Source organism: Vicugna pacos, chromosome 1, assembly GCF_048564905.1.
Source record: "Vicugna pacos chromosome 1, VicPac4, whole genome shotgun sequence".
In the NCBI taxonomy this organism is placed as follows: Eukaryota; Metazoa; Chordata; class Mammalia; order Artiodactyla; family Camelidae; genus Vicugna; species Vicugna pacos.
In genome coordinates this window covers 23,825,715-23,852,713 of record NC_132987.1, presented here as the reverse complement: position 1 = coordinate 23,852,713, position 26,999 = coordinate 23,825,715, and the positions used below count along the sequence as shown (strand labels likewise).

The window sequence follows — 26,999 nt, the reverse complement described above, 5'->3', positions numbered from 1 at the left end:
AGAAAGGCATTCCCTAAGCCTGCTGTCTAAAATATTTCCAGTCTGCCCAATCAGTCACTCCTTGCCAAGACCTAATACCATCAGAAATATTTCTTTGTTGATAGTAATTTCTGAGAAGGCAGGGCTTTTGTGTGTCATGTTTACCACTATATCCCCACTGCCTACAACAGCGACTAACAAGAAGTAGAGACTAAATAAATGTTAAATAAATGCCACTGAATGTAGGTAAAATAATCTGATAGCCTCTGTAAAGATAATTTCAAAAACTGAATTTAAAAAAGTTACATCTGGATGGTTGGATTATGAGTGATTTTATTTCTACTTTATTTTCCTATTTTCCTTGCCAAGCTTTCTCATTCAATCTCCTTACATTCAGCTCTGCTTAAAGAAACTTTGATCCTTCTCAGGCCCAAATTAGCCAAGTTCCAAACTGTCCAAGTCTACCTCCCACTCACTGCGCTCTGCCGCTTTTGGTTGCTTCTCATGTTCATTCTTCATCCCTGGGTCCAGGCTCACAGGTTTAGACTGTTGTTTCCCTTAAGCTCCAGAAAATAATTTCCATTGTCTGGAACTCAGGCAGTTTTAAAACATTGTCACAAAATTCTTCGACGCTACTCCTATTGAGCGGTGGGGTCTATGTCCTCACCCCTTGAATACAGGCTGGCTTGTGATGGACAATTTCATCCCACCAAGTATGGTGGGAGTGATGCCATGTGACTTATGCAGCTGGGTCATGAAAGGCAGCGCAGTTTCTAACTTGTTTTCTGAAATCCTCACACTTGGAGCCCTAGGCTCCTGTATAAAGCTTGACTACCTTGAGGCTGCCATGTTGGAGCTAGCCTCAGCCCCCTGGAATCACCATGTGTGGGTGCTGAGTCCAACAGTGAGAATGAATGAGACGTCAGCTGATTCTAGCTCTGTTAGGTTTCCCCACTGCCTTCAAATCTTCCCAGCTGGAGTCCAGATACGGAGAAGCAGAGTCAAGCTGTTCATACTGTGCCTTGTTTGAATACCTGACAAAAGATTCTTTGAGCTTAATAAAATGGTTGTTTGAAAGTGTACTGCCAAATTTGGGGGTAATTTGTTACACAGCAATAACGACCAAAATAGGAGACTTGAGCCTAATTTGAGTCAGAATTCTGACAAAGAGCTGAAGTCAGCTATTTTTTAAAAAATTTTAATCTTAATTTTAATTAATTAATTAATTAATTTTTACTGCACAGGAGCCAAATGCAACTGTCCTCCTCAGGTTGACATAATGTTTTTCCCAAGTGTATCATCAACTCAAGGAGCCTGAAGGAGAGAGAAACTCTGCTTCCTATTACAGAGATGCCCAAGGAGGCCCTCAGAATAGAGACTCCTCTTAATATGTTCTATTCTTTCCTTAATAAGGAACTATCCTTTAAAAGTCATTCCCTTCCTCTGTGAAACTTTGGATCCTTGGAATGTGAGGACTCATTTTCTTTGCCTCCCAAATTCTAGATATCTTCCCACTTCCTAAAAAACATGCATTAGTCTGTCTCCTGGGCCTCCAAAGGAGATTTGGCTGAAGATTTTAGTTTCTGAAAATTTTCTTCAGGCTTGACCTAAGGTCACATATATCCTGAACGTTAGAGGTCAGAAGAGGAGACAAGGTGAAAAAAAGCAAAGAACATGAGTATAAATTGAAAGTACAGGAGAAATTTAGGAACTAAAAGAAATACAAAAAGAACTGTCATTCCTGATTATTTGCCGCGTGCCAGTATGTTATGCGTGCTACTTCATTTCAACATAGCAGCAGTCTTAGTGATGCAGGTATTTTTATTATCCCCATAATAAATGGATGCTCGGATTTTCCCCGGGGTGGCAGAGTTGATAGTCACATTCAGGAGTCTGACACCAGATCCTGCCCTCTTCGACACTAGACCTTACTGCCTAGAAATAGCCAAAACTATTTGCATAATAATATTAAAGTTTATTTGACTTTTTTCACTCTTATTATCTAATGAGCATGTAGTGGAGTTTTCCACTGCATATTTGGAACAGATGCATAACTCAAAGGGCCAATATATTTCAAATTTCCAATGCACAATATTACAACATCATATGTAGGTAAAAGATCCATTCAAAGTGCAAAATGGACTTAAGGATTTTCATGTAACAGAGTACCAGATGTTCATTGATGTGGCTTCAGATTTCGTTTCACAACTAATCTTTCAGAAACTACCACCTTTCAAATTTTGGTGTGGCATCAAGGAAGAATATCCACTGAAAATTCTGTTACAATAATCCTATCTTTTTTGACTACATATCTGAATGAGACTGGATATATTTCATATACATCAACCAAAAAGCAAAACCAAAACAGATTAAATTTAGAAGATATAAGAATGCAAAGCTGTTTTCTATTAAGCCCCATATTAAAGAAATTTATCACTCTTCTCACTAAGCTTTTTGTTATGGAAAATATATAATAGTTATTTTTTCATAAAATATGTTATTTATGTTACATGTAGTGGAATAAATAAATATTAAAAAGTCTGTTCTAATTTTGGTAAATATCAATGAATATAATTATATACTCAAAAGATCTTTGGAAGCTGTCTTCGGCAATTTGGGCTATTTTAACAGAATATCTTGGACTGGGTGGCTTAAATAGCAAATGTTTATTTCTCTTAGTTTTGAAGGCTGAGATGTTCAAGGTCAAGGTGTCAAGAGAGTCCCTGTTTGGTAAGCACCCTCTGCCTGGTCTGCAGGTGGCTGCCTGTTTGCTGCGTCCGCACAGGGCAGAAGATAGGAGAAGTCTTCATGTAAGGGCACTAATCCCGTCACGGAGGTTCCACCCTCGTGCCTTCATCTGAACCTGATTACCTACCAAAGTCTCGACCTCCAAGAGCTGCCACAGTGGGGATTAAGGCACTGGCATAAGGACAAATGAATTTCGGGGGGACAAACATTCAGTCCTTCAGGACTTTAAATAATTTCTAAGGGTGTAAGGTGTTCCTCAAACCAAAAAGTTTGATAATCTTTGGTCCAGAAATTGGGTGAATGCTTAGGTGGGGACAAAGAAGTGGGTCTTTTGATTTCATTAGAATAGACTCTGTAGTGTACACCAGTGCTTCTGGGAAAGTGCAAAGAGAGAGGTGTTGGAGGAATGGGAGGCTACTGATGGGGTGCAGTATGTAAGTAAGTTGAAGCAACTTGTCCCAGAGCACAGTTGGGGGGACCAGCCTGGGAGGGTGCGTGATGGCAATGAATGAAGGTACACCTATAGTCGGAGCAATGGGGAGAGAGAGGGAGGGAGTTCAAAAACCTCTAAATTGATGGCTTCCAGGTTTTCTATTAAGTAGAGGACAAAGGATTCTTTTGAGATTGCATTTGGGAGTTGAATCTTGAGGAAAGAAGCAAAGAACTCTACAGACCATTACAGGAAAGGGAGAGAAAACTTCCCAGAAGCATATAGTCTTATGCTGGCAAATGAGGAAAGATACATTTTTGAATTGATGAAACTTCCTGTGGAAAAACTTAATTTTTTGCTGTTATTGAATATTGTTCCTTTGTATTGTGCTTAGCTCATGTGAAGAGCGAACGAGGAAAAGATTGTTATAAAAATGACAGTAATAATATCTGGAAGCTAGATATCTTAGGTAAATCTTGTTAAACTGAACAGTGAATGTGTTTTTTCTTTTAGAATAATCATTATCCGTATTCTTCTTTCATGTCTTATTATAGATTAAAAGCAATGTGACTATTTCAAATTTAATTTATGGCTTAAAAGGATAGAGCCAGAATTGTACTATTTAAAAGGCTGGAAACTCACACTTGATCATAAATCTCTTCCTGAAACTAGCATCCAAACTTTCCTAAAACAAAATTGCATTGATATGACTTAAAAAATATGTGGTGGGCTTTACTTTGTTTCTGTCACAGCCCAAGATGACATATCTGCTTCTCAAGTATTAAAAAATGCTATATCAGCTTAATTCATATTTCAGAATAATTAAAAACGTCTTCATTGGGGAAACTGGTCGGGAGTTAGAGCTCAGGCTGCAAGGAGGTTGGAGGGCCTTGGCCTAACACTGGGCCTGCAATTGGTCAGGGACCTGGGAGGTGAGAGGAGGCAATTTCTGGTGAGAACTCAGTGCAGAAGCAGGTCTCACATCATTGTGGAATCATCCTACTTTTTGCAATCAGCTACATCCCTGTAAGAGAGGCTGTGTTTTATTGCCAAACTGTGCACGAGATTAGTGACACCATCTGTGATGTTAAATTGTATCAGCAGAGCCCTGTGATTGAGGGAAGTGTAAAACCTCTGTCTCATGTTCAATGACCATTTCTTCACGCTGTCATGAAGCCAAAAAACTCTTTTCAAATGATGCAACAAAAAGCCACATAGATTCCTTTTATCGATGGACATATAAAAGTCCCAGCAACAATTGACAAGAAAAGCATGCTGTCAATTTGTCTTGTCTGGATGGTGACCAAACGCCAAAGCCCAAATCTTCACCACAGCCTTCAATGCTCTGTGTCGTCTCCTCTGCCAGTACGACCCCCGCTCCATCCTCCCTCTCTGATCCGTCTCCTCTCATGTGCCCCTTGCTCATTACTGCTCAGCAGCTTGTGTTTGCTCTCCTGCCTGTGATCCTCGCAGCCCCAGAGCACGCTGTCCCCAGCTCCTCCTCCTTCACATAGTGAAATCCCACTCACCCTTCAGGCCTTTGTGTAAACATTTTCTTGCCTAAGCCTTCCCTGGCTAGCTTAGCCCTCCAGGCTGACCCAACTCCGAGCACTTTGTGCTTCTCTCTTTCATTTACTGCAATTATAATTCCTCTTCCCACCTCTGTCCTCTTTGATCGATTGGAGGCCCCAGGAGGATGGGAATGTGTCTGTCTAGTTGGACACCCCTATCCCCATCACTCAGGATGAATAAAGCAAGGCAGCTTAGTTGGAACTACAAATATGTTTCTATTAACCAATGAAACAAGCACTAACTATTTAAAAAAACGCTGAGAAACATTTCTCTCCAGATCACCTCATTCCTTTCGATCAGATTTAAATTGCATTGAAGTATAATTACATAGATGCAGTCAAATGCACAAAACTTATACGGTCTCAAGATATATAACCTAGGTAAACAGGACATCAGTTAAGATACAGAGCATTTCCGTCACCACAGAAAATCCTCTCATCTGGCTTTCCAGTCAGTCCGCCTCCCACCCCAGCATGACTGCTGCTCTGATTTCGCTGCCTAGTACACTATTACTCAGCTACACAAAAGAAGGAGCAGCTGATGCGACCAGCCACATGAACGAACCTCAAAAATGCTATGTTGAGTGAAAGAAGCCAGACACAAAGAACACACACTATGATTCCATTTCTGTGAATAAGCAATCTGTAAAACGCTTTCCTCTGGCTGCCATCGTCTGCTGATAAGGAACGGCTCTGCACTAAGACACACAGCAAATCCTGGTCCGCAGGCTTTGGGAGGCAAGCACACGGGAAACAATTCTTTTAAAAATATAAGAAAGGCTGTTGATTCAAAATTTCTTTCTTCAACCTGAAACTTAGATCATAAATATACTACACTTAAATAAATTTTTTTAAAAAAGATAAATAAAGCTAACAAAAACCAAAAAGCAAAACAAAAACAAAACAAAAAACCCACAAAATTTTCTTCAAATACTTTTTATTCTTTCAAATTTCATCCAACAAACACATTGTACTCATTTTTTTAAATTTCTAGCCCTATGATTGCAATGAATTATATTATCCTGTATATAAAGATTGCCAGGGGTAACATAAGACCTACTTACCTACAATAGGAAAGCAAGCGTATGTTTAAATAATTTCCCATGGCTCCCAAATTAAACTTTACATATTTAATCCCTCAAAACACTTACAACTTTTGCTCTTAAAAAGATTTCAAAATTCAATATCCTGGAGAAATAACAAATATTTTATAGTAAACAATTGATATGAAAATGCGTGTTTTCTGAGGAAATAAATCATCATGACATAATATTATTAATTAAGCCTAGTCAAGGTGAAACTGACTTTGCAGAGTTCTGGTATATATTTTATAAAAATCAGAAAAAATTTGATCAACCAGTTCTAGTTTTGAAAAGTTGTTTATAAATTGCCTCTTGTTTTTCCATTGACTTGGATTACCAAATGGGAGAGGTCCTGCTAAAGAAAACATTTTGGTTCTTATTAACATATTATTTTGAACCTGATAAAATATCACACTTGTTTTTAAATATTTTTAAAAGCCAGTTTTCTGAAAAATTCTGGCAAGTTTCTCAATAAGTCAAAATATAAGACTGCAAACTAACATTATTTTTCATTTATAAATTTAGACTTGGACAGGAAAAAAAATTATGGCTCGACTGAACACCCCTCACAGGCCTGAAAAAGCGCAACTGCCAACAGTCACTCTTCCCCAAATGAGACATCGTGACAGGCTTAACACTGCAACCTAGCTTCCGAACCAAACAGAAGTGGAGAAGTGGAGATTCGGCAGTAACGATATAAAAGAGAGAAACCATTAAAGACAGAGAAGTGCAATCAGAATAGACTTTAGATTCACGGCTAGGGGAGGACTGGTTAAACTTACGTGTGAAAGTCAATGTCCTGTTTTATTAATCCCAGTATAGGAAGTACAGTAAGAATATATCAATTACTGAAACCCGGGTTGGAAAAAGGAATCAATGAATTCGATCTTAGTATGTGACAGAAAGGGAGAAAAAAGTAAATGTACTCATTCATTCATCACATATTTATTGCATGCCAGCAGTTTTCAAGGCCTTGTGCCAGGGCTTTGGGGGATACAGACATGAATCAGGCATGGCCCTGCCTCCTGGGAAAAGAGAACTCGTGTGTGAGGAACTATGTGCAAGCTGAGATAGCAAGTGTGATGAAGAGATGCAGGCAAAATACCAGGCAGGGCAGAGAGGGAGGGAGAACGTGCAGCTGCAGGGATCAGGGAAGCCCTTTCGTGACAAAATGATAAACTATTTCCCTTTTTTTATGGAATGTCCAGACACCACTAAATTCTTTCTTCAGTGACTATATTCATCTTGATGATACAGTTTTAAAAGAATATACCTTTAATAACATGCTGATCACTTGGACTTTATATTTCCTTTAGGGAATCATGGTTTCTTTCAGGCAAGACTAGGAAAATCCCTGTTTTTCATAAAAGTTTCAGAATTAGAAATATTTAGAAAGCCATTTTCATGTCTCACTATCTGCCCCCTTTCCCAAATTATTTTATTAAACTCAGTAGTTTCCCTTTAGGAAATGATTACAGAAATATAATTATTTATAACCAAAACAAAGAGGTAACTAATTATTTGCTGGGCTGGGGCAGAGGGAGGTCTTCAGTGTTTACCAAAGAGCATAGTATCTCTAAGCTTTCATTTTAATGAGTTGAGCCTCATAGGCCTATGTGTCTCCATCTGTGAAATACATGATAATAATTGTAAAGATGTTTTCTTTATTTAACTAGTAGAATCTTGTAATACAATTATTAAAAATTCAATTCAATATAATTAAAAAGATATATTAATCAATCATAAGCAGAACAGGCAACATTTCTATTCTTACGGAACTTTTAACATAAAGCAGAGAGAATCAAATGTATTTTCCTATGCATTATTTGTTGTATGCATATTTCTTGTATAACCTTAATAATAATAAATATTAAGTTGCTGCTTTCTGTGTGTTAGGAAATATACTAAAATTTTTAATGCTTTGCTCTTTTAATCCATCAAGCCTACCATGAGATAGATACTATTCATATTGTCATTTTATGGATGGGAAAACTGAGGCTTAATGTAGTTAAGAACAGAAGCCTAGTTAAACCATGGATCAAACATATGCACTTCTGTCTACGTCCTCCAGAAATCCCACTAAAATGCAAGTGAAGGAATAAAATCCAAATGGGTAAACCCAAAAGGTGATATAAATAGAATGAGAGTGGATGTTATTAGTAAATTATGGGCAAATGTAAAGCAGATAGATCCATGTTCACTCTCTAAGTAGGGTGGAGGAAGCTAAACGAGAGTGAGTGCCTGCACTCAGGGATTCCAATGAGAAACGAAACAGTTCTTGCCAGCCAAAGGCTCATAATTTGTAGCTATCGAATACCTTGGAATGTGAGTGGAAGTAGCAGAGCTACAAGCAGAAGGACCGGTTTAAAGTCTGTGCAGGAAGGTCTGTAGAGACCCCCTAACCCACTTGGCACGGCCAGAAACCTATCCCTCCCTTGTCTTCCCCGTTCCCTACCCTCCAGGTGCGTGGAGATTTATTCTCTGCAGAATATGGAACAGAGAGGCATGGACTCAGGGACCCAGAGCTGATGAAAAATCATATAAAATACCACACTGAAGGCAAGATAAATTTTTAAAAAGAATTTTTAATTCCAGGAAAAGCAGAAGGCATACAAAATGGAAATGAAACCATAGTAAATCATCTAGCTTAACAGTGAATATTATTTAGATGGCCATAATCATGCAAAACTTAGATATTAGTCTAACTAAAATCATAACATATTTTGGGAGTTTGGAAAGGAAGTATGTGTGTGTGTTGTGTGTTGTCGTGTGTGTGTGTGTGTGTGTGTGTGTATTAGGTAAAGAGTCCTCAACTTCCTTGGTAGCCAGTCAACAAATAGATAATGAGATATGTTGGCTGTCAACATTTATGTATTCTTCCTAATTAAACGTCAATTTTGTTGAAGTTTCCAAAACAAACTCCCTCCCATGTGACTCAGAGAAAGCTGACCCTATCCACAGCCTTAGGAAAAGATCCTAATCAGCCAAACAATCTCTTTCCCCCACCGTGACTGGTTTAAGGATGGCCATGTGCTGTAATTCTGACCAGTGACACCGGGGGAAGTCTTTTGATATGTCTTTCAGTGGGGCCGTGGAGCGGCTTCTGAGCAAAGATATGAAAAAGACATCTTCTTTTCTTTTTCTGAGCATCTTCCTGTCAGTGTAATGCCCAGAACTCTTATACACATGTTGCTACCAGTCCAACAACTATAGTAGGGCAGGCAAGAGGATCAGAAAGAAATAGGGCCAGAGACCTAACATACTGGGCCTGGGGACCTCCCTACTTCTGGACACCATTGGATGTGCAATAGTAAATTTTCTTTAATTTTAGCCAGTTCAAAATGTTAAGAAACCAGGTCAAGGTTTCAGAGGTATTAGGTGAAAAAATTAGGATTGGAATCTAGGTTAGCCTGAGCCAAAGATTTAAGATAGACATAATGTTGTATCACCATTGCTGAATTATCTTCAGTGTATTCTTTAAAAATGGAAATCAGTTTTGACAGAGAAAGAAATTAGGTGATGCTCTATTGGTCAAGAGTAAAGACTGCATTAAAACCCTAATAACTTACCTTTCATTGCTTAATTTTGCATTAAAAATGGTGTTTTGGGTAACTTTTTTTTTTTTTGGTAACTGAAGTATAAAAATTAATTGTTTCCTTGGTCTGCATTATATTTCCCAAAAAGAGTGATACTGAGAATTGACATGGCCAAAAAATTTTTTAAAAAGGAAATAAAAAAGAAGAAGAAATGGAAGCACATAGTTTCATACTTCTGTTATTCAACTATATCCCCAAATCAGTACACCTTATCCTTACAAACAGCCGATGTCAAAAATATATTATCTTTAGAGGATAATTCGAATTATTATTTTTATCTGGAGCATTAAGATATAGCCAAAATAATGTAGTATCCAAAAACCAAAATGTTAATTTCTTTCTTTAATAACTTTTAATTTAGATATATTATAGACTACAGAAGTGCATAATATGATTTGGTTTACTTTTTAGCACAGTGATTCACACAAGCATGGAGGTATTCAAAGTGAGGGAAGTATCTGATTCATCCTGGAATCTGGAAGACATGGTGCTTGCACAGTAACTCTTTGTTGACTGAATAGGTGAACAACCATGAACCTAATTTAAGGAAATCATGGGTAAAATAAGGAGAAAAAGGGATTTTCCACTTTTGTGATTGATCTGGGGCCATTTTTCTGTGTGGATGCTAGCTGTAACATTTATTTGTTTTGATTTAGGCAATAAATTAAAATTATGGACACACTGAAGAGTTCAAAGGGAAGCATTAAAGTAATTGCTATGATAATATTTCTCAATTTGAAAGATTTTTCAGTTTTTAAGTAAAAAACAATTCTTGTTTCAAAAATCAATTCTTGTTTAAGAAGTAACTCATTTGGTAATATTTCTCATTTTGAGAGCTTTTTCGGTTTTTAAGGAGAAAGCCAATTCTTGTTTAAAAATTTGTTCTTTAAATGATTATTGGCTTTTTATAGTCTATTCCTAAAACATTATTTTAAAAAAAATACCGATAATCTTTTGCATCTGAATAGTGTTTTCACTTTGGGCTAAAATTGGTGTGTGTTGTCTCTCAATTGTGATTTTTAAGAATCATATTAACAGTCGGTGAAAAAAAAGGAACACTAGAGCTGCAATTAAGAAAAATACTGTGATTGAGGTAGAAGATAAATTAGAGGGCAGTCGCCAAATGGCTACCTGCAGGGAGTTCACTCAACATTTCACAGAGGATGCAAAGAGGCTCACAAGCCGTCAGCAAATGGACTACATGATCATTATGGCTAGCTTCAAAAAGTCTGAAGGGACTCTGTGAATTGTGATCTATGTCTATAGTACAGAAAATTATATCTGATGCAAACCATCCCTTTTGGAAACCTGTAATGGAAAATGCTCTAAAGAAGACGATACTTGTAGTTCTGGGTGCTGCATTCAGACTGAGCATGGCAGGCGCTTCCCCATGGCTACACCCTTTACAGTAAATCCTCCTTCCTTCCAGTTCCATTGCAAAAATAATTCCTTTAGTGTACGTCATGGAATTCACTTTTCAGATTTTAGGAATAATGGGCGAAAAATAGTACTAGCACTTTTACGGCATATTTCTGAATAATATCCACTTCTCTAAGGCCAAAGCTTTATTATTTTATCCTCTCTGTTCTTTTTTATGACATCTAACATTCGAGTTACTTACATCTGTTTCGTTGTGTAAGGATCTGTATATTTTCTTAGTTAGGCTCTGCTTCATTTCAAAGTAGCATTCTTGGAGACCTCACCAAGTGACATTATAATTCAGTTATTTAACTCATAGTATTCTGTTGACTCAGATGCTTGTAATCAATGTGTGTTAAGTTCAATTCTACCATAATCAGCTCTGCCAGAACAGAGATGACCAGAACCAGCAGACCCGCCAGTCATGGGGCAGGACACGTAGAGCAACACCCAACAGTGGGTGGTTAAGATGGTGCCTGCAGGAGGCTCAGAGCAGCTTCAGAGGCTGAGGAAGCGATCGAATTCTGCTCTCTGGAGATTTACAATAAGACAAGGAAAGATCTCAGTCTGAGATGAAGCAGGCTATCAGACAGGGATCCAAGATAACGGCTAGGACGCTTGAGCTCAGGTGCGTAAGGACGAGCTCAGTCACAGAGGAGGAAGATAACCATATCAGTGTTGGAAACCGGGCAGAGAATATGATCAGAGTTGACGAAGGAAGGCCCATCTTAGGGCTGAGCCGAGAAATGCTGATCATAGACTCCTTACAATCTCAACACTTACGGAAAGGATTGGGTCCAGATTCTAGGGGTAGGACAAGGAGCGAATCGTGGTTTAATGAGGCCTAAAATTTACATTATTTTAGGGATCTTTAAGAAAAAAAAGACTTTAGAGTTACAAATATAAAATAAGGTAAAGAAGTGAGGACTCACTTAGGAAAAGAAAACCTAACAATTTACTGGATCCTTGGGGCTGGGGTCTCTTTTTCTCCTAAGATCTTTTTAGATAGTTCCTGAGAAATAATTTCTTAGTAATTGTTTCTGATTATAATCTAGCTTCCTTCCCAGTCTAGGATACCACATGAGTCTCAGCCAATCCCAACACCCATAGAGGCATTTGCAAGTGAGGGGCACTGATACTTCACTTTACTAGCTTCAGGGCAAATCTGCCTCTGAGCAGAGATGTTTCAGAGAAAGGATTTACATGGTCCTAAGAAGCAGGAGAACAAAGGACTAGAAGGGCAGAAAGCTATTTAAAAAAAAAAAGAGAGAGAGAGAAACTATTGTTGGACCAGAAAATTTTGACACTGTTTTGTGGTTAATCATAATTAATGTCATTCTGGTGTTACCTATGTCAATAAATATGTCATAGCTTAAAACTTCGGTAAAGTATGTTTGGAAGACTGAATGCAGAAGCCACAAACTTATGCTGCCGACCTTGTAGGGTGACTCATAGCCTAGACAGCTCTGTCCAAATCAGCGCGACTAGTCACAAAACATCTGCTAAGACCATCTTTGGAATACTTGTACGCTCTCTGACTCTCTTTCCTATCCTGGCCTGCTCTTCCAACTTTGAATCTGGCTGAGTTTAGTTTTACATCTGACATCATTCTGCTAGGTACAAGGGTTTCACAATTCATATTTGCCCAGGGAAGATTCTATATAATCATGCTCAGATGTCTAAAACATATAATGAAGGTTTAAAAAAAAAAAGTGATGCTTTGGCTACAAGTGCTGAATGAGAACCAGGATTCATAAATAAAGGGTTCTTGAAACCGGAGGAGTAAAAAAAACCTTCAGAAGGTAACCCAGGCACATTTCCCCTGTGATAAATAATTGTTTTTCTTGGGTGAAGAAACCTCTTATGCTTACCATATGCTAAGCAGTTCACTTGATTGTCTCACACTGGTTTTGTTTGCACTTCTAACTCTTGAACCTTGAACACTGATCACTTCAGCTCAGCTGAAAGAATTTAAAAAGAAAACAGCTGGGGCCACAAGTCAGAGGGAACCTTCAGACTGGTGGCAACCTACTCACCCTCCAATTAGAAAAGCGGCCCCCTGGTAAGGGCAGGGGAGGTCTGATGTAGACTGAATGCTTTACACCCTCCTGTCCACTTTGTGCCTTTCATTCCCTGTCCTTTCTGCTCCTATCTAAAGTTGGATCTTAAACTCCTGTCCCCAGTGCTGAAATCAGTGACTTTTTCTCACGCTTCCTCTTCCTATTTTCCAAGTCTCTCTTCTGTAGATGTTTTCCTGTTTGTCCGACTTTATCACTCTCCTTTGCTGACTCTCCTCCTCTTTTGTCCCCTAATGGGTCTGTCTTCTCTGAGTTTCAGCTCTTGGCTGTCTGGTTGCTTCTCCTTCTCATCTATTACATTTAACCTCTCCCTCCCTCTCCACCCCCAGGGCTATTGCATGTGTTCCCAAGGCTTTACTTTTTATTCATTCAACAAATATTCACTGAATAAATATCCTTGACTCTCCCTTTTTTTAATCTCTTACACCCACATTCAAAATGTCAAATTTTGTTGACTCTACAATTAAAATTCATTTAAAAACTGACTTGCACCGAGTTGAAACCAGCATCATCTGGACCAGTGCATTAGGCTCCAAATTGGCCTCCATGCTTTGCAGTTCATGTCCCTACTCATTTCCATTTCCCTTAGTTTTAGTCTCACCCAGCATCTGGACTCTGCCTTCCTTTTCAACCCCTACATCAGATCATGTCACTGCTCTGCTTGTAACTATCCAAATGGCTCTCTCTGTCTTTTTTTCAATTATGGTAAGAACACTACACATGAGATCCACCCTCATTCCAGAATTTTAAGTGAACAATAGAGTATTGTTATCTACAGAGACAACACTGCACAGCAGATCTCTAGAACTTATTCATCTTGCATAACTGAGATTTCATCCCCGTCGATTGGTAGCTTCCCCGTCCTCCCTCTCCCAGCCCCAGCCCCATTCTACTCTTTGCTTCTCTGAGTTTGATTGTTTTAAAGTTAAGTGGAATCCTGCAGTATTTGTCCTTCTGTGACGGGCTTATTTCACTTAGCAGAATGTCCCCAAGGCTAAGGCTGATACCAGGCTCTACACCAGCACACCGTCTGCTTACCCATTCCTGCCTGCTACCACTCAGGCTTCGTCTCCTCCTAATCTTACCTACAGTCACTGAAATCCTGCTCATTTATCTCTTGCCCCCTTAGAACACTCCAGACATGTTCTGGCCACAAGGCCTTTGCACTTCCTGTTTTTCTTTCTGGATATATTTCCCCCACACAGGACAATTACCTCTTTTCCTCACCACTTTCGGGTCTTTGCTCAAGCATCATCTCAATGAGGCCTTCCCAGGACCCCTGTCTTCAAAATTTCAGTGTGTTCTCTCCTTTTTGGTCCTTCCTACTTACCTTTACTGATTTATTTTCTCTCTACCACTTGTCACCATTATATTTTTCTTATCTCTTTCTTTATATAAGAGTAAAATCTCCAGAAGGATAGAGATATTTGTTTGTTTTTTCACTGATATATTTGTTTTACCAGCATCTAGAACTGTGCTTAGATATATTAGGTACATAGTCAATATTTTTGGAGTAAATAAATGAATGAATAAATACATTCTCCTCTGTGCCAGTATGGAGTACAATGATGAAGAAAAATTGGATCCTGACCTTGATAAACAAACTCTCTAGTAAAAGATTGTCAAAAATAAAAGAAGTTTGTTTCAGGAGTTAGACAGGATGGAACAGGGAGACCTAATCCAGACTGAGGCAGAAGGAGGCACTTAAGTTGGGCTTCCTGGAGGAGGTGGCACCTGAGCCCAATGAATGGAGGAGGAGAGGTTTGGAGAAGAACTTTTTAGATAGAGGGATAACATAACGGCATGGTGGCTGAGCAGACACTGTTAGTGCTTCTTTTATTTCTCCTCAAATTCCTTTACCATTTCTGAATCTACCAACCTGAATTCCCCTGGCCAAGACCTGCATCATTCCTGGGGAGCTGTCATGCCTGTAAGCATAGCAGGCTGGGGATGCCTGAGAACGAATGAGTGCCCCGCCCTTAATCAATGACTGATGAGTGTTGGGGGCACATCATTCTCTTGCCCCTTGGCTGGGACATTCCTGTGGGGTGTGCTGTGCATCAGTCCTGTGGGGTTATGATCACCTACTCTGGTGGACTTGATAATGTATTCACTACTGGCTGAAATTTCCTTTCCTGTGTCACTTTACCCTCAACTACCCCCTTTCCTTGAGACTTGGCTCAGGGTTGGGTTCTGGAAGAACCAAAATGAAGACAGTGATTATTACCCAAACTCCAGAGAATAAAAAATAATAGTCTTTGGTCTACTTTGGGAGATACTAAAGCAAATCAGATCGGCTATAGGGAGAGGTGATTAGGTTTAATAGTGAAGGAATTTGAATTCTAGGTTAAGGGATTTGGTCTGCTTTCAAATTCCTTCTGAAATCTTTGAGTTTGAGAACAAAGTAATCAAAAGAATATTTGAGGATGATGAATCTAGCCATGGTGTATGGGAGCAGGAGGGTCTTTGGGGAGGATGATCAGTTAGGAAACAGATCAAACAGTACAGTTAGGACATACTCAGAAGTGCTTTGGTGAGGTGGCAGGGAGAATGGAAAGGAATGGAGGAGAGAAAATGCAAAGGGAAAAAAATGACAGGATTTGGAGTCAAGCTCTGTGTGTTGTGGGGAGGGAGGTGGTGGGAGGAGAGAAATAGAAAGTGTCTGAGGTTCTGTGAGTTAGAGAGCAGCTGTATTATTAACAGCAGTGAGGAAGCTGTGAGTGGGATCTGGATTTCATGAGTTAGACATTTGGAGTTTGTGCCAGTGGAACGTCCAAGTAGAAACGTTCAACAGACAGCTGGAAATATAAGGAGGCAGAAGGGACAGGGTTTTAGAATTGAGATCTTTCAGACAGTGATAAATGTGTCTGGCTATTTTGAAAAGCCCAAAGAAACACTTACTTTATACAAGTCATATAGCCCTGATATTGTTAACTCGCAATAGAGAAAGAGGAATGTCATAAGTAACCTGTAACTTTTGGTGGACTTGGCCATTGAAACCCACACACACTTGGGATGCAGAGAGGCTGTAAGTGCGCATGGGGTTGAGAGGGGGATTGGGAGGGCAGAAATCTGGGTTCTAACCATGCAAGTTCTTGAAGATACTAGACAGCCAGGGAAGGGAGAAGTCAAGTCCAAGGAGTTTTGCCAAATTCAGGCACAGTAGACAGGTTTGGAATTCTGGAGATTGAGATTTGGCCGTAAGACCAGTCATGCCCAGCAGAGTCCTCAGACTCGGAGGACTGATGCCGTTTGCTTTTCTGCCTAGTTTTACGGAGTGGCACTGGCCAGACAGTGACGGATGTTGTTAAGGAATCTCTTCCTTAGCCCTTTCTTCTTCTGTCTAAATAAACCTTATTTCACTGTCACAGGTCATACTTTCCATTTCTTTAATTATTTGTTGCTCTTCTCTGAACTTTTTCCAAATTCGCCTTAGAAGACTGAGAGCAAACCTTCCAAACACAGTAACAACTGGCTTAGTTCTAGGCACAGGAAATGATTCTTTTTTCTAAAATGTCACACCCAGGCAACATTTCTTTGCAGGTTTTTCCACCTGTTTCTCAGTGTGATCATTTAGTACTCATCTTACTTAGAAATCATGCTAATTTCAGACAAAAGGTGATCATAAGAGGCACATCCTTTCCAATAATTTTGTTTTAACTTCAAAGGCTGAGTTGGACAGGGTATTGGCTCAAATAAGTTTTTTTTCTCACCCCTCCCCCATTTTAGGAAGATAAGAGGTAAAAGGTTATAAAATACTGCCACACTGCCAGTCTGAATCTTTTTCTCCCATAAGCTATCTCATGTCATGAAATATATAAGGCAAATTGTCAGGTTTTTGTCTTAATTTATGCATTTGCCCCTGCTTATCCCTATAGATTAACTACTGGGCTAGCTAAAATGTAATGAGAAGTAATACATTTAAAGGAATTTGCTTAGACATGAGTCAAAACTGGAAGCAGAGGACGCGCCAGGGAGCTGAGAGATGGCTCTGACAACATCTCTGGGAGTAATTTTCCATGTGGACTGAAGGAAGACCTTGTAAGGCACAGCCCCAGGTTACACATGCTGGACTCCGATTCTGCAGGATTTCCAAGCCATTACTGGAGAGAGTCCACGGCTTGCCTGGCACAGTCAGAGGAGGAAGAGATGTTCAATGGACAATAAAAACTTTCGGTTTACAGAGTAAAATAGAAACAGGGCCTTCCTTTAACAGGGTTTAGAAACTTGCCCCTCAGTTAACGGGTGCGTGTGTGGGTGTCTGTGTGTAAATTTCCATAGTTCCTTGCTTGGCGAGGTCCCATTCAGCCAACATTGCTGCCGATTTGCAGTCACTTCTGCCCTGGGGGGAGGATCCAAATCCAGAGAGGGGCAGATTCGCACCCTTTGAGGCTCCTGGGAAGCTCCGGGTGCCGGGGCAGCAGAGAGGAGGGAGCAGCGAGCGCCGCCCGCCGGCCAGACTCCCGGCGTCTCCTCCCCCTGTCCCAGGCCCACTCCCAAATTTAAGTACACGCTTCCCGGCTCCAGCCAGAAGCCCTGCGTGAGCCTCCACACGTAGCCGCAGACAGCTCCTTAAATAGGTCGGAGCAAACAATCCCAGACGTGGGGCTGGGGCAGGCCGGCGGAGGCAACCGCACGGTGCACGCAGCGGCGCGGCGGGTCAGCCGGCGGCCAATAGCCAGGGCGCGGCCCGCCCCGTCGCCTCCCCCTCGGGGAGCCTATAAGGCGCCCGCGGCGCCTCGGGCGCCCGCTGCTCCGCGCCTCCCCGGCCGCCTGGTTCCGGCCGCCCTCCGCGCCGCTCGCGCTGCCGGCCGCGGGCTCCCTGCGCGCGCTCGGCCCGCTCGCTCCCCGCCGCAGTCGTCGGCCCCGGGCGGACCAGGGGTCCCGGCTCTCGCGAGAAGTGGGCCTCCTTCGGCGGTGGGGGTGCCGGAGGCCGCGGACCCTCGCGGGGCCGAAGATGGGGTGGTGCGCGGTGAAGCCGCGGCTGCCCCTGCTGCTGCTGGCGCTCGTCCTGCAGCCCTGGGATCCCTGCCTGGGTGCAGACTCGGAGAAGCCCTCCAGCACCGCCACAGGTGAGCACCCCCGCGGGCCGCCGGGCCTCGTGAGGCTCGGCCGGACGGCCAGTTCATTCATCCAGCAGCCAGCCCTTCGCGTGGAGCCTGCCAGGTGAAGTAGGTGGAGGGGGCCCGTCCCTCCCCAGGCCCGCAGGGGTGAGTGGGTGGGAGCCTGTCCTGCCGGAGGACCACCGAGGTGAGTGGGGAGGGCTGTCCACCCGCCCCAGGACCGCCGAGGTCCTGCGCGCGGGCGGGGCTGGTCCCCGGGGAAGTGTGGGAGCATCCGCCTTCTGGGGCGCTTGGCGTTCTCAGAAAGCCGAGAGCGCACGAAGTTTTCTTCAGCACAGGTCGGGGTTTCCTTTTGGTCTTGCGGGTCAGTGGGTACCAGCACCTTGTCCTGCAACTTTCCTTTCTTCTTTGCTGGAGTTGGCATGACTTATCCGTACTCGACGAGGCAGTACTCCCTCTGTGACCTGAACACGGGGCTCAGTGTACTTTCTGATTGATGGTGACACATTCCTTCCAGCGCCCCAGGAAGCAGCCGGTAACACCTACCTCCTGCCAAAAACAACGCTCAAAACCTTGGTTGTTTTCAGTAAGACTGCTTGGCTACCCAGTAACCTCCAGGCGGTAGCTTTCCTCCTTGGGGATTTGGAGGGGAAGCTGTCTACAGCTTCTCCCCTTAGCCACCCTTTTCCTTAAAGCCTTAATGCCATTTCTTGTTTTCAGAAGCTCGAACTGCAGCGAATAGTTCAGTCAAGTTCATGTAAAACAAAACTTTTTACATTTAGCAAGATTAAAGAGAGTCCCACCACATGTTTGTCCAAACATACTTTGCTGCCCTTTGCTGCACATGAGATACCCTTGGAGTTTTCCACTTCGTGCTCTATGAAATTAGATCTTGCATTTAAATGTCCTTCTGCTGTACTGCTTTTTTTCAGATTAAAATCATTTTGTCATTTTTTTTTTTGGTGGGGGAGTAAATAAGTCGTTCTTCTGCTTGAACTTTACACTAAGCACAAGGACAGAACTTTCTATTTTAGGTGTACATTTAGAAGTTGGCATTTGGTGTAAAACCCAGTTAATCCATGTAAGCAATAGTTTGGCTTTCCATAAGTGTTTTAGAAAACTTCTGTGGACTAAGTTGCCCATCTTTCTACATTCCTCCCAAACAGTACTTGCTTTGTTAGCTTGAGAAACTTAAGCATTCAGATAGATTTTTGTCAGTTACAGGATACTTTTCTTTCAGATTTATGTGGTGGCTTCAAAATGGGTTTCTCAAACCTTTTTGGTTTCTTTAAACTTGAACTGAAATTTTTTCATAACTTCAAAATTTTCTTTTAGTGTAACATCTAGAAAATAGACAAGTAAGTGTCTTCGGCAAACTTGGAAATCTAGACATTGAAAAAAAAAATCCCCAGAAAAAATGACTTTCTTTGTTGAAACACCCGAGAAAACTTCCTGGGAAATAAAATAACCTCTCAGGGCTTTGCTGCTTTTAGAGGGACCTCTTCAGCCTTTGTATATTTTATTTCACTTTGTTACTTTTTTGTAGAAGGCATCTCTTTGTAGCTGCCTTTAGGTTTACATTCAAAATCATCTTCCATTCCTAATCTGACTTTTAAGTTTCAGGGAGCTGGACAGTAAAGTTTTAGTGTATTGTAACATCAGAGAAAGGATATTTCAGATATGAATTTTTTCTCAGAAGATGACCACGTAAAACCTACTGCTGAAATTTGAGGACTGATTTTGATAAGTGGGCATGGAAAATTCAGATATCATCTAAATGCAGAAAAATGTTAATTTGTAACTGATGGAATCAGCAGTAGCCAGTTTGATTATGAACTGTTCGTTAATTAGGTAGATGTGATAAGCTAATAAATATAAATATAGATGGGACAGTGCTTGATAACATAGCTAGAATCCTGGATTATGTTCCATTTTCTCGCTAAAATATTACAACTGAAAATTGCTAAACTGGAAAGTTTTCTTTATCTATGTGAATATCAAGCAAACTTTAGGACTCAAAGTTGTCTAGCTTACTTAATGGGAAGTCTTAAAGAAGAGTGCTTATCATCTCTGACCGCCTGTGTTGGTCACCATATCTCAGATAGCCACTAAGAAATAGACTAGACCAGGGTTTTGTGGCCCTTTTTGCATTTTGAGCCAGATAATAATTGTGGTAGACTGTCTAGTGAATTGTATGATGTTCAGCAGCATTGTTACTCGCTAGATGTCAGGAGCACCCTTCTCCAGGTGTACAAATAAAAAGCGACTCAAAATGAAGAGTGACCAAATGTCTCCGCAGGGACAAAATTGCCCAGGGTTGAAAACCACTGAATTAGACAAATCTATGTGTATATGAGGCATTCTAATGTTACCAGAATGATAATAGCAATGCTTTTTAGGAAGCGGATATTTATAGTGATTTTCCGTCTTTCCACCGTAGTGGGGAATGTGCTGTTTGAATCAGTTAATCAGTTTTTGGAAAATAGTTTTTCCTAGCTTTGATGCTGTGTGTTAACTAGAGTTGAGAACACTGCTTTTTGTTCTGTTTACTGAGAGTTCTGCTGTGGACTGTGTTCATTTCTTTTTTGGTTGCTACTTTGTACTTAGCATGGAAAGACTCCAAGCACGAATTTGGTTAAAATCAATCATTTTCTCTTAGAACCAGCTATCAGAATTTTGCCTTAAAATTTTATCCCCACGGGAGCTTTCGAGGCAAAACCATCCTAATGAATGTCAGCAAGTCACATTCATACCCTGATTTATCTTTCCTATACTTTTTTTGCCTTCTAGATTAGAGAAGGAAAGGATTGGATATATTTCTGCCAAGCATTTGTAACCAGGTCTGCAGACCTGGATCAATGTTTTTGTCTGTTTTCTAAGGTACCTTGACTGTTCCATGATCTAAATTGGGCAGAAACCAAGTTTTGGGCAACAGCGGAGGAAATGGTTTCAGATGTTTCTGTGAAGACCAGTATTTTTCAACCATGTTCATTTATAAAGTCTTTAATTTACCCTGGCACATTCAAGGAGGAAAGGGAAAGTTTGTCCCTATCTGTTGATGCAAACTGGCAATTTATGGGGCGGAGAGGAAGAGACCATGGTCCTGGAGAAACCTCTGGACGAAGAGAGGGAGGCTTGTCCTCTGTGTACTTTCTGTGTCCTGGGCTCCAGTCACACAAAACAACTTGTCATCCTTAGACTCTGCCATCCAACTATATGATAAAAACAGACATACAAAATGACTTTGAGAATGTGACGGGCAGATGAGACAATTAGATTGAGATACTCTTTTCTACCCATCACATTGACTAAAGCATTTAAAAATAGGCTCTGATCATACTAACTTGTGAGGATGAGAACTCTCCAACTGCTAATGGGAGCAGGACATTTCTGGAGAGCAGCATAGTAATGTCTAGTGGAGCTGAGAATCCACGCCTCCTGCGGTCCTAGATCTATACGTGAACGAGGCTCTCACATGTCTGTGCCTCCTGTTCTCCTTGGAAGTCTGTTCTCTGTTTAGGTCTAGCTCCTAGGAAGTTCTCCCCTTTACTGTCTTTTGTTTGGCTCTTTTTCTGACTTCTTAATGCTGTTGGTTTATACAAATCCTACCTGCTTTGTATGATAGATCATGTTTATGTTGAAGAAAGTAGAATTCTGCAGGTCATATCACCTCTGTGGGAACTCGCAACAGCCGCAGAAGGTATGTCAACCAATGTGGCCATTTACATCTTTGAAGTAAAGGACTGAGTCTTACTCATTTCTCTGCACCTCCCAGTGCCTTCCCTGTTCTTTTAACACAAAGAGATTCTCGTTTCATGTTTGTCGAGTTTCTGGCCCGCTCCGAGAATCATGAAAACTGTCATGCAGTCAGTGAGATTGCTTTTCTCCCAGAATTTTAACTCAATTTGGTGAACTTCCTTTCTCTACCCAGGGACCCATACACAACCATGATCAAGGAACTTCCCAGTGAAACATCAGGCAAGAGTTTGTTTCTGAACTGTGGTTGGCAACTCTTATCCACAAGTTGTATTTTCTGCTCTGCCTACCCTTCTGCATATAAAACCACACCTTCAGAAATACTGTGATCCTTTTTTTTTGTTTGTTTGTTTGTAGATGGTGAAATGGGCATGGGGAATGGTTATGCCACTTGCAGAAGATAGCTGGAAAGCAACCCAAGAGAGCTGGTGCGCCTTCTTCAGGCCACACTTTGTGTCTTTTCTGACGTCTCTTTGTTCTGTTCGACTTTTGGGAGCTGTGGGAAAGAAATAGAGGCCTAAAGAAGGGCAACAGAGACCTAAAGAAGCAAAAGCGGTGCTTTTCCAAAGAGCACTCATTGTAGGTTTATGTAAATGGAGGGGGAGCAGTAGTCAGGGGCTGAGGGAAGGCTGGGTGCTAGGCCAGGGTGGCAGACTTTCGGCCCATGGGCCCAATCCAGCAGACTATAAACAGCTACCTGTTTTTATACAGCCAGTGATGGTTTTTACATTTTTAAATGGCTGAAGAGAAAAATAACTTATTGTGACATGTGAGAGTTATATGAAATTCACTCTTCAGGGCCCATAAAGTTTCCTTGGCTCATAGCCACATTGGATGACATATCTTCTGTGGCTGTTGTGAGTCCCCACAGAGGTGATATGACTTGCAGAATTTAAATTGTTTACTCTCTGGCCCTGTGCAGAAAACTTTGCCGACCCTCACTTGGGAGACGACGTTCCTTGTTTAGCGATGTCTCCTGCAGATCTGCTGCTGTCCTGGAAAGAGCCGGATTCTGGCCAGTAGCAGCTGGCTCCGGGCATTGGAGAAGGCTGTTTTTCATTTTAAACTTTGCCAGTGAGTCCTGTGGCATTTTGAAATCAAACAGAGAGCTTCTCTGTTACATCTTTTTAAACACGGTGCTTGATGCTAACTAGACGTGTACCTTGGGGTAAATAGTGTAGTCGTGATAAAAAAATGAATTAAACAGCTTGTAGGTGGGAACGGAGATAACATATTTCTTCTTCAGAGCTCGTGTGTGTTCTAGAAATTTGCCCTAAAAACTTGGTTATGAGTTGTGGCCTCATTCCTGGGAGGAAATGTTCAAAACATTTATCAATGAATATTTTTATTCTTCTTCAATCTTTGCTAAAAAAATTAGGCTAAACTGAGAAATTGGTGACGTTTAAATTGACAAATTTTTTTTTCTTTCACATTTTACTTGTTTGCATTTGCTGTGGTATGGTTGCCTCACTAAACAGAACTAATTTTCAGAGCTATTGAGATTTTAGTTAGTCAAGAAATAGTTATCCAGAGTAGTAGGATTTTAAACAGTGTATTGTGACTTCTTGTCCTTATGCTATTTGCTTTTTTTTTTTTTTTCCCAATTGAAGTATAGTTGATCTGCTACTTACTATACTAAGGCCTGTATTTTGCAACCTGTGTTTGGTAAAGGTGCTACTGAATTTATTACTGCCCTATTAACTGTGTCCCAAGAATGCTCCTTCAAAAAACACTGTTTATAATTTAAAGATACAGAAACTAAAAAAGTTTTAAAGTTTTTTTTTTAAACAAAACATTAATGTTTCCCACTTAGGATAACTTTATTTAAAACAAAATTCGAAGAGCGGTGTGTTAGTTATATACTTAGAGGAAAGATTTCTATCATGTTTCTTTTGTGTGTTAAAAGAGGAAAATTACCTTCTGTTAATATTTTTAATTCAGTTTTTAAATATAAACCTATTTAAAAAAAACTAAGTCAAGTTAGTGCATTTACATACTTAGTTACTAGATTGATGCATAAGTATTTTTCAGGCCTGATTGTATTAGTAGCATACTGTAGCAGTTTTGGGAAAGTAATGATCGTTTTTTATTCTTATTGAAATATGGTTATATTTCCCCCCTTAAATTTATTTCTTAAAAGAGATGTGACTGAGAAAATGCTTAATTTGTTACTGTGGAAGTATACTGTGTTTACTATTTATATTCTGCTACAAAAATCTGGTTTAAAGTTTAGTTTTTATAGGGTTAGACTTAAATTTTGTTTAATTAGGGAGAAAACTAAATAAATAGTGAATAGACAACCTTTGCTTTATTCTGTTCTTTTCCTTTACTTTTTTTTGGTACTTTTTTTGACTTTTACTGTTCTTTTTGATTTTTACTCTTTTTACAAGGGAGTATCAGTCTTTATGCAAGTTTCTGAGTGATGGGGGACACTTCACAGTCTTTATTAAGACAGAATGACAGGGTCTCCTACATCGGAGTATCCTTTCCCTTTGAACTGAAGACTCGTATTTCTGAAGTACTACTATATTTATAATCAAAATATTCACTAGAATTGAAAAAACCCCCACATTTTAACAATTCAAAGAACATGCTTATTACTCTTAATATATTTTGTAAAACTTTTAATACAAATAAGAGTTTTCAAGGACACAGCTAAAAGAAGGGGGCTAAATGGTCAGGAAATGTGCTTCTAACAAACATGGTTGAGTTTCTAAAATGGGCTAGATTTATAATTAAATCTCATTTGTTATATTGATTTTAACATTGCTATTATTTTGGACTAATAAGACATCCTGAAGAAGTTATTACATTAACTGATCATCTGCTCATTTTCTTTAGGGTTACAGTCTCAAATTTTCAAAAAGAATTCTACTTATTTTCTAGTTACCAATCTGTTTTAATGTTTCTTCCATAGAGAGGATTTTCCTCTGATTTAAGTGCGGTGGTTCTGTTCTTCTAATGCTATGGACATCACACATAAAGGTTCTCATGGCAGGAAGGAACTTGCCAGCATATGCAATTTTTATTGCTCCCATCACCCGCCCCAGTCGGACCCAGATACTCCGGGGCACTAAGGAGACATTGAATATGCATCTTGCCGCACGCACGGCTTCACTCTGCAGGCCCAGCAGCAAGTGGAGGAAGGACGTGGAATCCTGGCAGTCTTGGGTTCCTGGTTCTGGGACATTGTTCAGGAAAAGCCCCAGAAACCTTACATCTTAATTCCAGTGACCACAGAGCCCCGACACAGAGCCAGTGTCCCATCAGCAGGGCCCTGTCGTTGACTATTTTGTTGGTTTGAAGCTACAATTTTTATGGGGCCTTAGGGTGCAAGTTACTTTTGGTGCTACACACATGGCTAGGAATGGAGCCAATTACTTTTAGATATTTAAAATGCATTCTCCAACTGGTTCTTTGAACATTTAATTCTTTTTTTCCCTGGGCCTAACAGTATACTAAACTCCAGCAGCTATTTTAGCATGCCAAAAAAAAAAAAATTAAACAAATACAGAATTTAATTTTTTTTTTTTTTTTAAGAAACTGGCTAGCAGTTTTCAGGCAGACTAAAATGACCTTCCTAGTCTAAGGCCCTGGGAAGTCTTACGGAGCTGTTGTGCAGAGGGCAGGCTGGCCCTCTGCTGGGATTTTCCAGTTATGCCCAAGCCAGCTCTGAGGCCCCTTGTCTTCTGAGGTCCCCCGTCTCCTGCATTAGCCTTGCTGGATCTTTCCTGGCCTCCAGCTGGCACCACAGCTGTGACCAGAGTGCCTTGCTCGTCCAGAGCCTCTGAAATTCCTGTCTGCCACGTCTGGAGGGGGACAATTCTCCTTTTCTTCTTAGTTCAGTTTAAACAAGGTTGGAATTTTTTAAACAGTGACTTTACTAGGTAACCAAGGGCAAAACAAAATACAACTCCAAACTGGAAAACCACCAAAGCAAAGCAGTGAACAGACTTACAAAGTAGAGACTCAGAGTTCTTACTCTACTCTGACTTTAGTTAGAGACCCACATCCCGGCACATCCTTGGGGGTGCAGGTGTTGTGCCATGCTCAGTTTTCTTTCTCAACTCTTCCATCCCACACCTCATTTCTCCTCACCACTTTCTTTTTTACACAGACAGCTCGGTCTTTTCCAAGGTTGGAGTCCATGAAGCTCATGGGTAGATAAGTGTTAAAACATTGTGAAATAGTAAAAAAAAAAAAAAAATATATATATATATATATATATATATATTTAATATATATTATATATAGTATATATATACACACACACATGTATATATTTTTACACTCACACACACACATTTTGGTCTCTACCTCCCGGTTCTGTTGTTTGGTCTTTGAGCCTGGTGCCTGGCACAGAGCTCCTAAAACCCTTGCAATTTCCTGAGTGATAGGAGTGTCTGGCACAGAGCTCCTAAATCCCTTAGAATTTCCTGGGTGATAGGAGCATCTTTTATTTTTAACGAGACAACTTTTGGTGGGCTTTTGGATGGGGACTGGTCACGAGAAAGACCAGGCCATGATTAGGAGCTTGGAGCTTTCAGCCCTAACCCCCCAATATTCGGGAGAGGGCAAGGGATTTGAAAATAAGTTAATAATCAGTTGTACTATGTGATGAAACCTCTATAAAAATCCCTAAAGTACGGGGTTTGGGGAGCTTCCGGATGGGGGACCAAATCTACAAGCCAGGACTGTGGTGCCCCCCAACTCCGTGGGCACAGAAGCTCCTGCCCTCAGGACTCGTCCAGCCCTCGCCCTGGGTATCTCTTCATCTGGCTGTTCATTTTTATCCTTTAAAACATCTTTTGTAGCAAACTGGCAATAGTAAGCCAACTGGTTTTCTTGCCTCTGGGGTTCTTGGGAACCTCTGACACGCAGCCAGGTCAGACAGGAGCTGTGGATGAGCTGCGGACCTACTGCCTGCGACTGGTCTCAGAAGTGGGAGCTGTCTTGTGGGACCCTGCCCTTAACCTGGGGGCCCTGTGCTGGTTCTCGTGGAGTTGAATTGAAGGGCAGGACACCCCGCTGGTGTGGGAGCACTGGTCTGTGTGGGGGAGAAGCCACATGTGGGTGTTGTGTGTGAGTAGCAGAGGAGCTGACAGCAGTGTTTTCTCTAGATGTAGGTGGGCTGCGTATTTCTGTAGTTCTGTGGGTACCTGTCAGCATAACACTAGCCATTTGTTTTCTTCCGTGGGTAAGTTTTTGTGTTTTTGATATTGCTTTAATTCTTGGTTTTGAGTAGTAATTTACATTTGTTTTTATGAACATACATAC

The 26,999-nt window shown here is 40.8% G+C and overlaps 1 protein-coding gene across 3 annotated transcripts in view; it reads left to right on the top strand.

Moving 5' to 3' along the window:
- Positions 1-17,515: 17,515 nt before the first annotated feature.
- PLOD2 (procollagen-lysine,2-oxoglutarate 5-dioxygenase 2) overlaps positions 17,516-26,999 on the top strand; it is a 96,300-nt gene continuing 86,816 nt past the window's right edge. Inside the window, exon 1 of one of the 3 annotated variants that reach the window (XM_006202778.4) lies at positions 17,516-17,975. In XM_006202778.4, the coding sequence (XP_006202840.2) occupies positions 17,861-17,975 (115 nt within the window). In that variant the 5' untranslated portion in view covers positions 17,516-17,860. The remainder of the gene's footprint in view (positions 17,976-26,999) is intronic. The other 2 variants (XM_006202780.4, XM_072958806.1) reach the window with 2 other exon arrangements.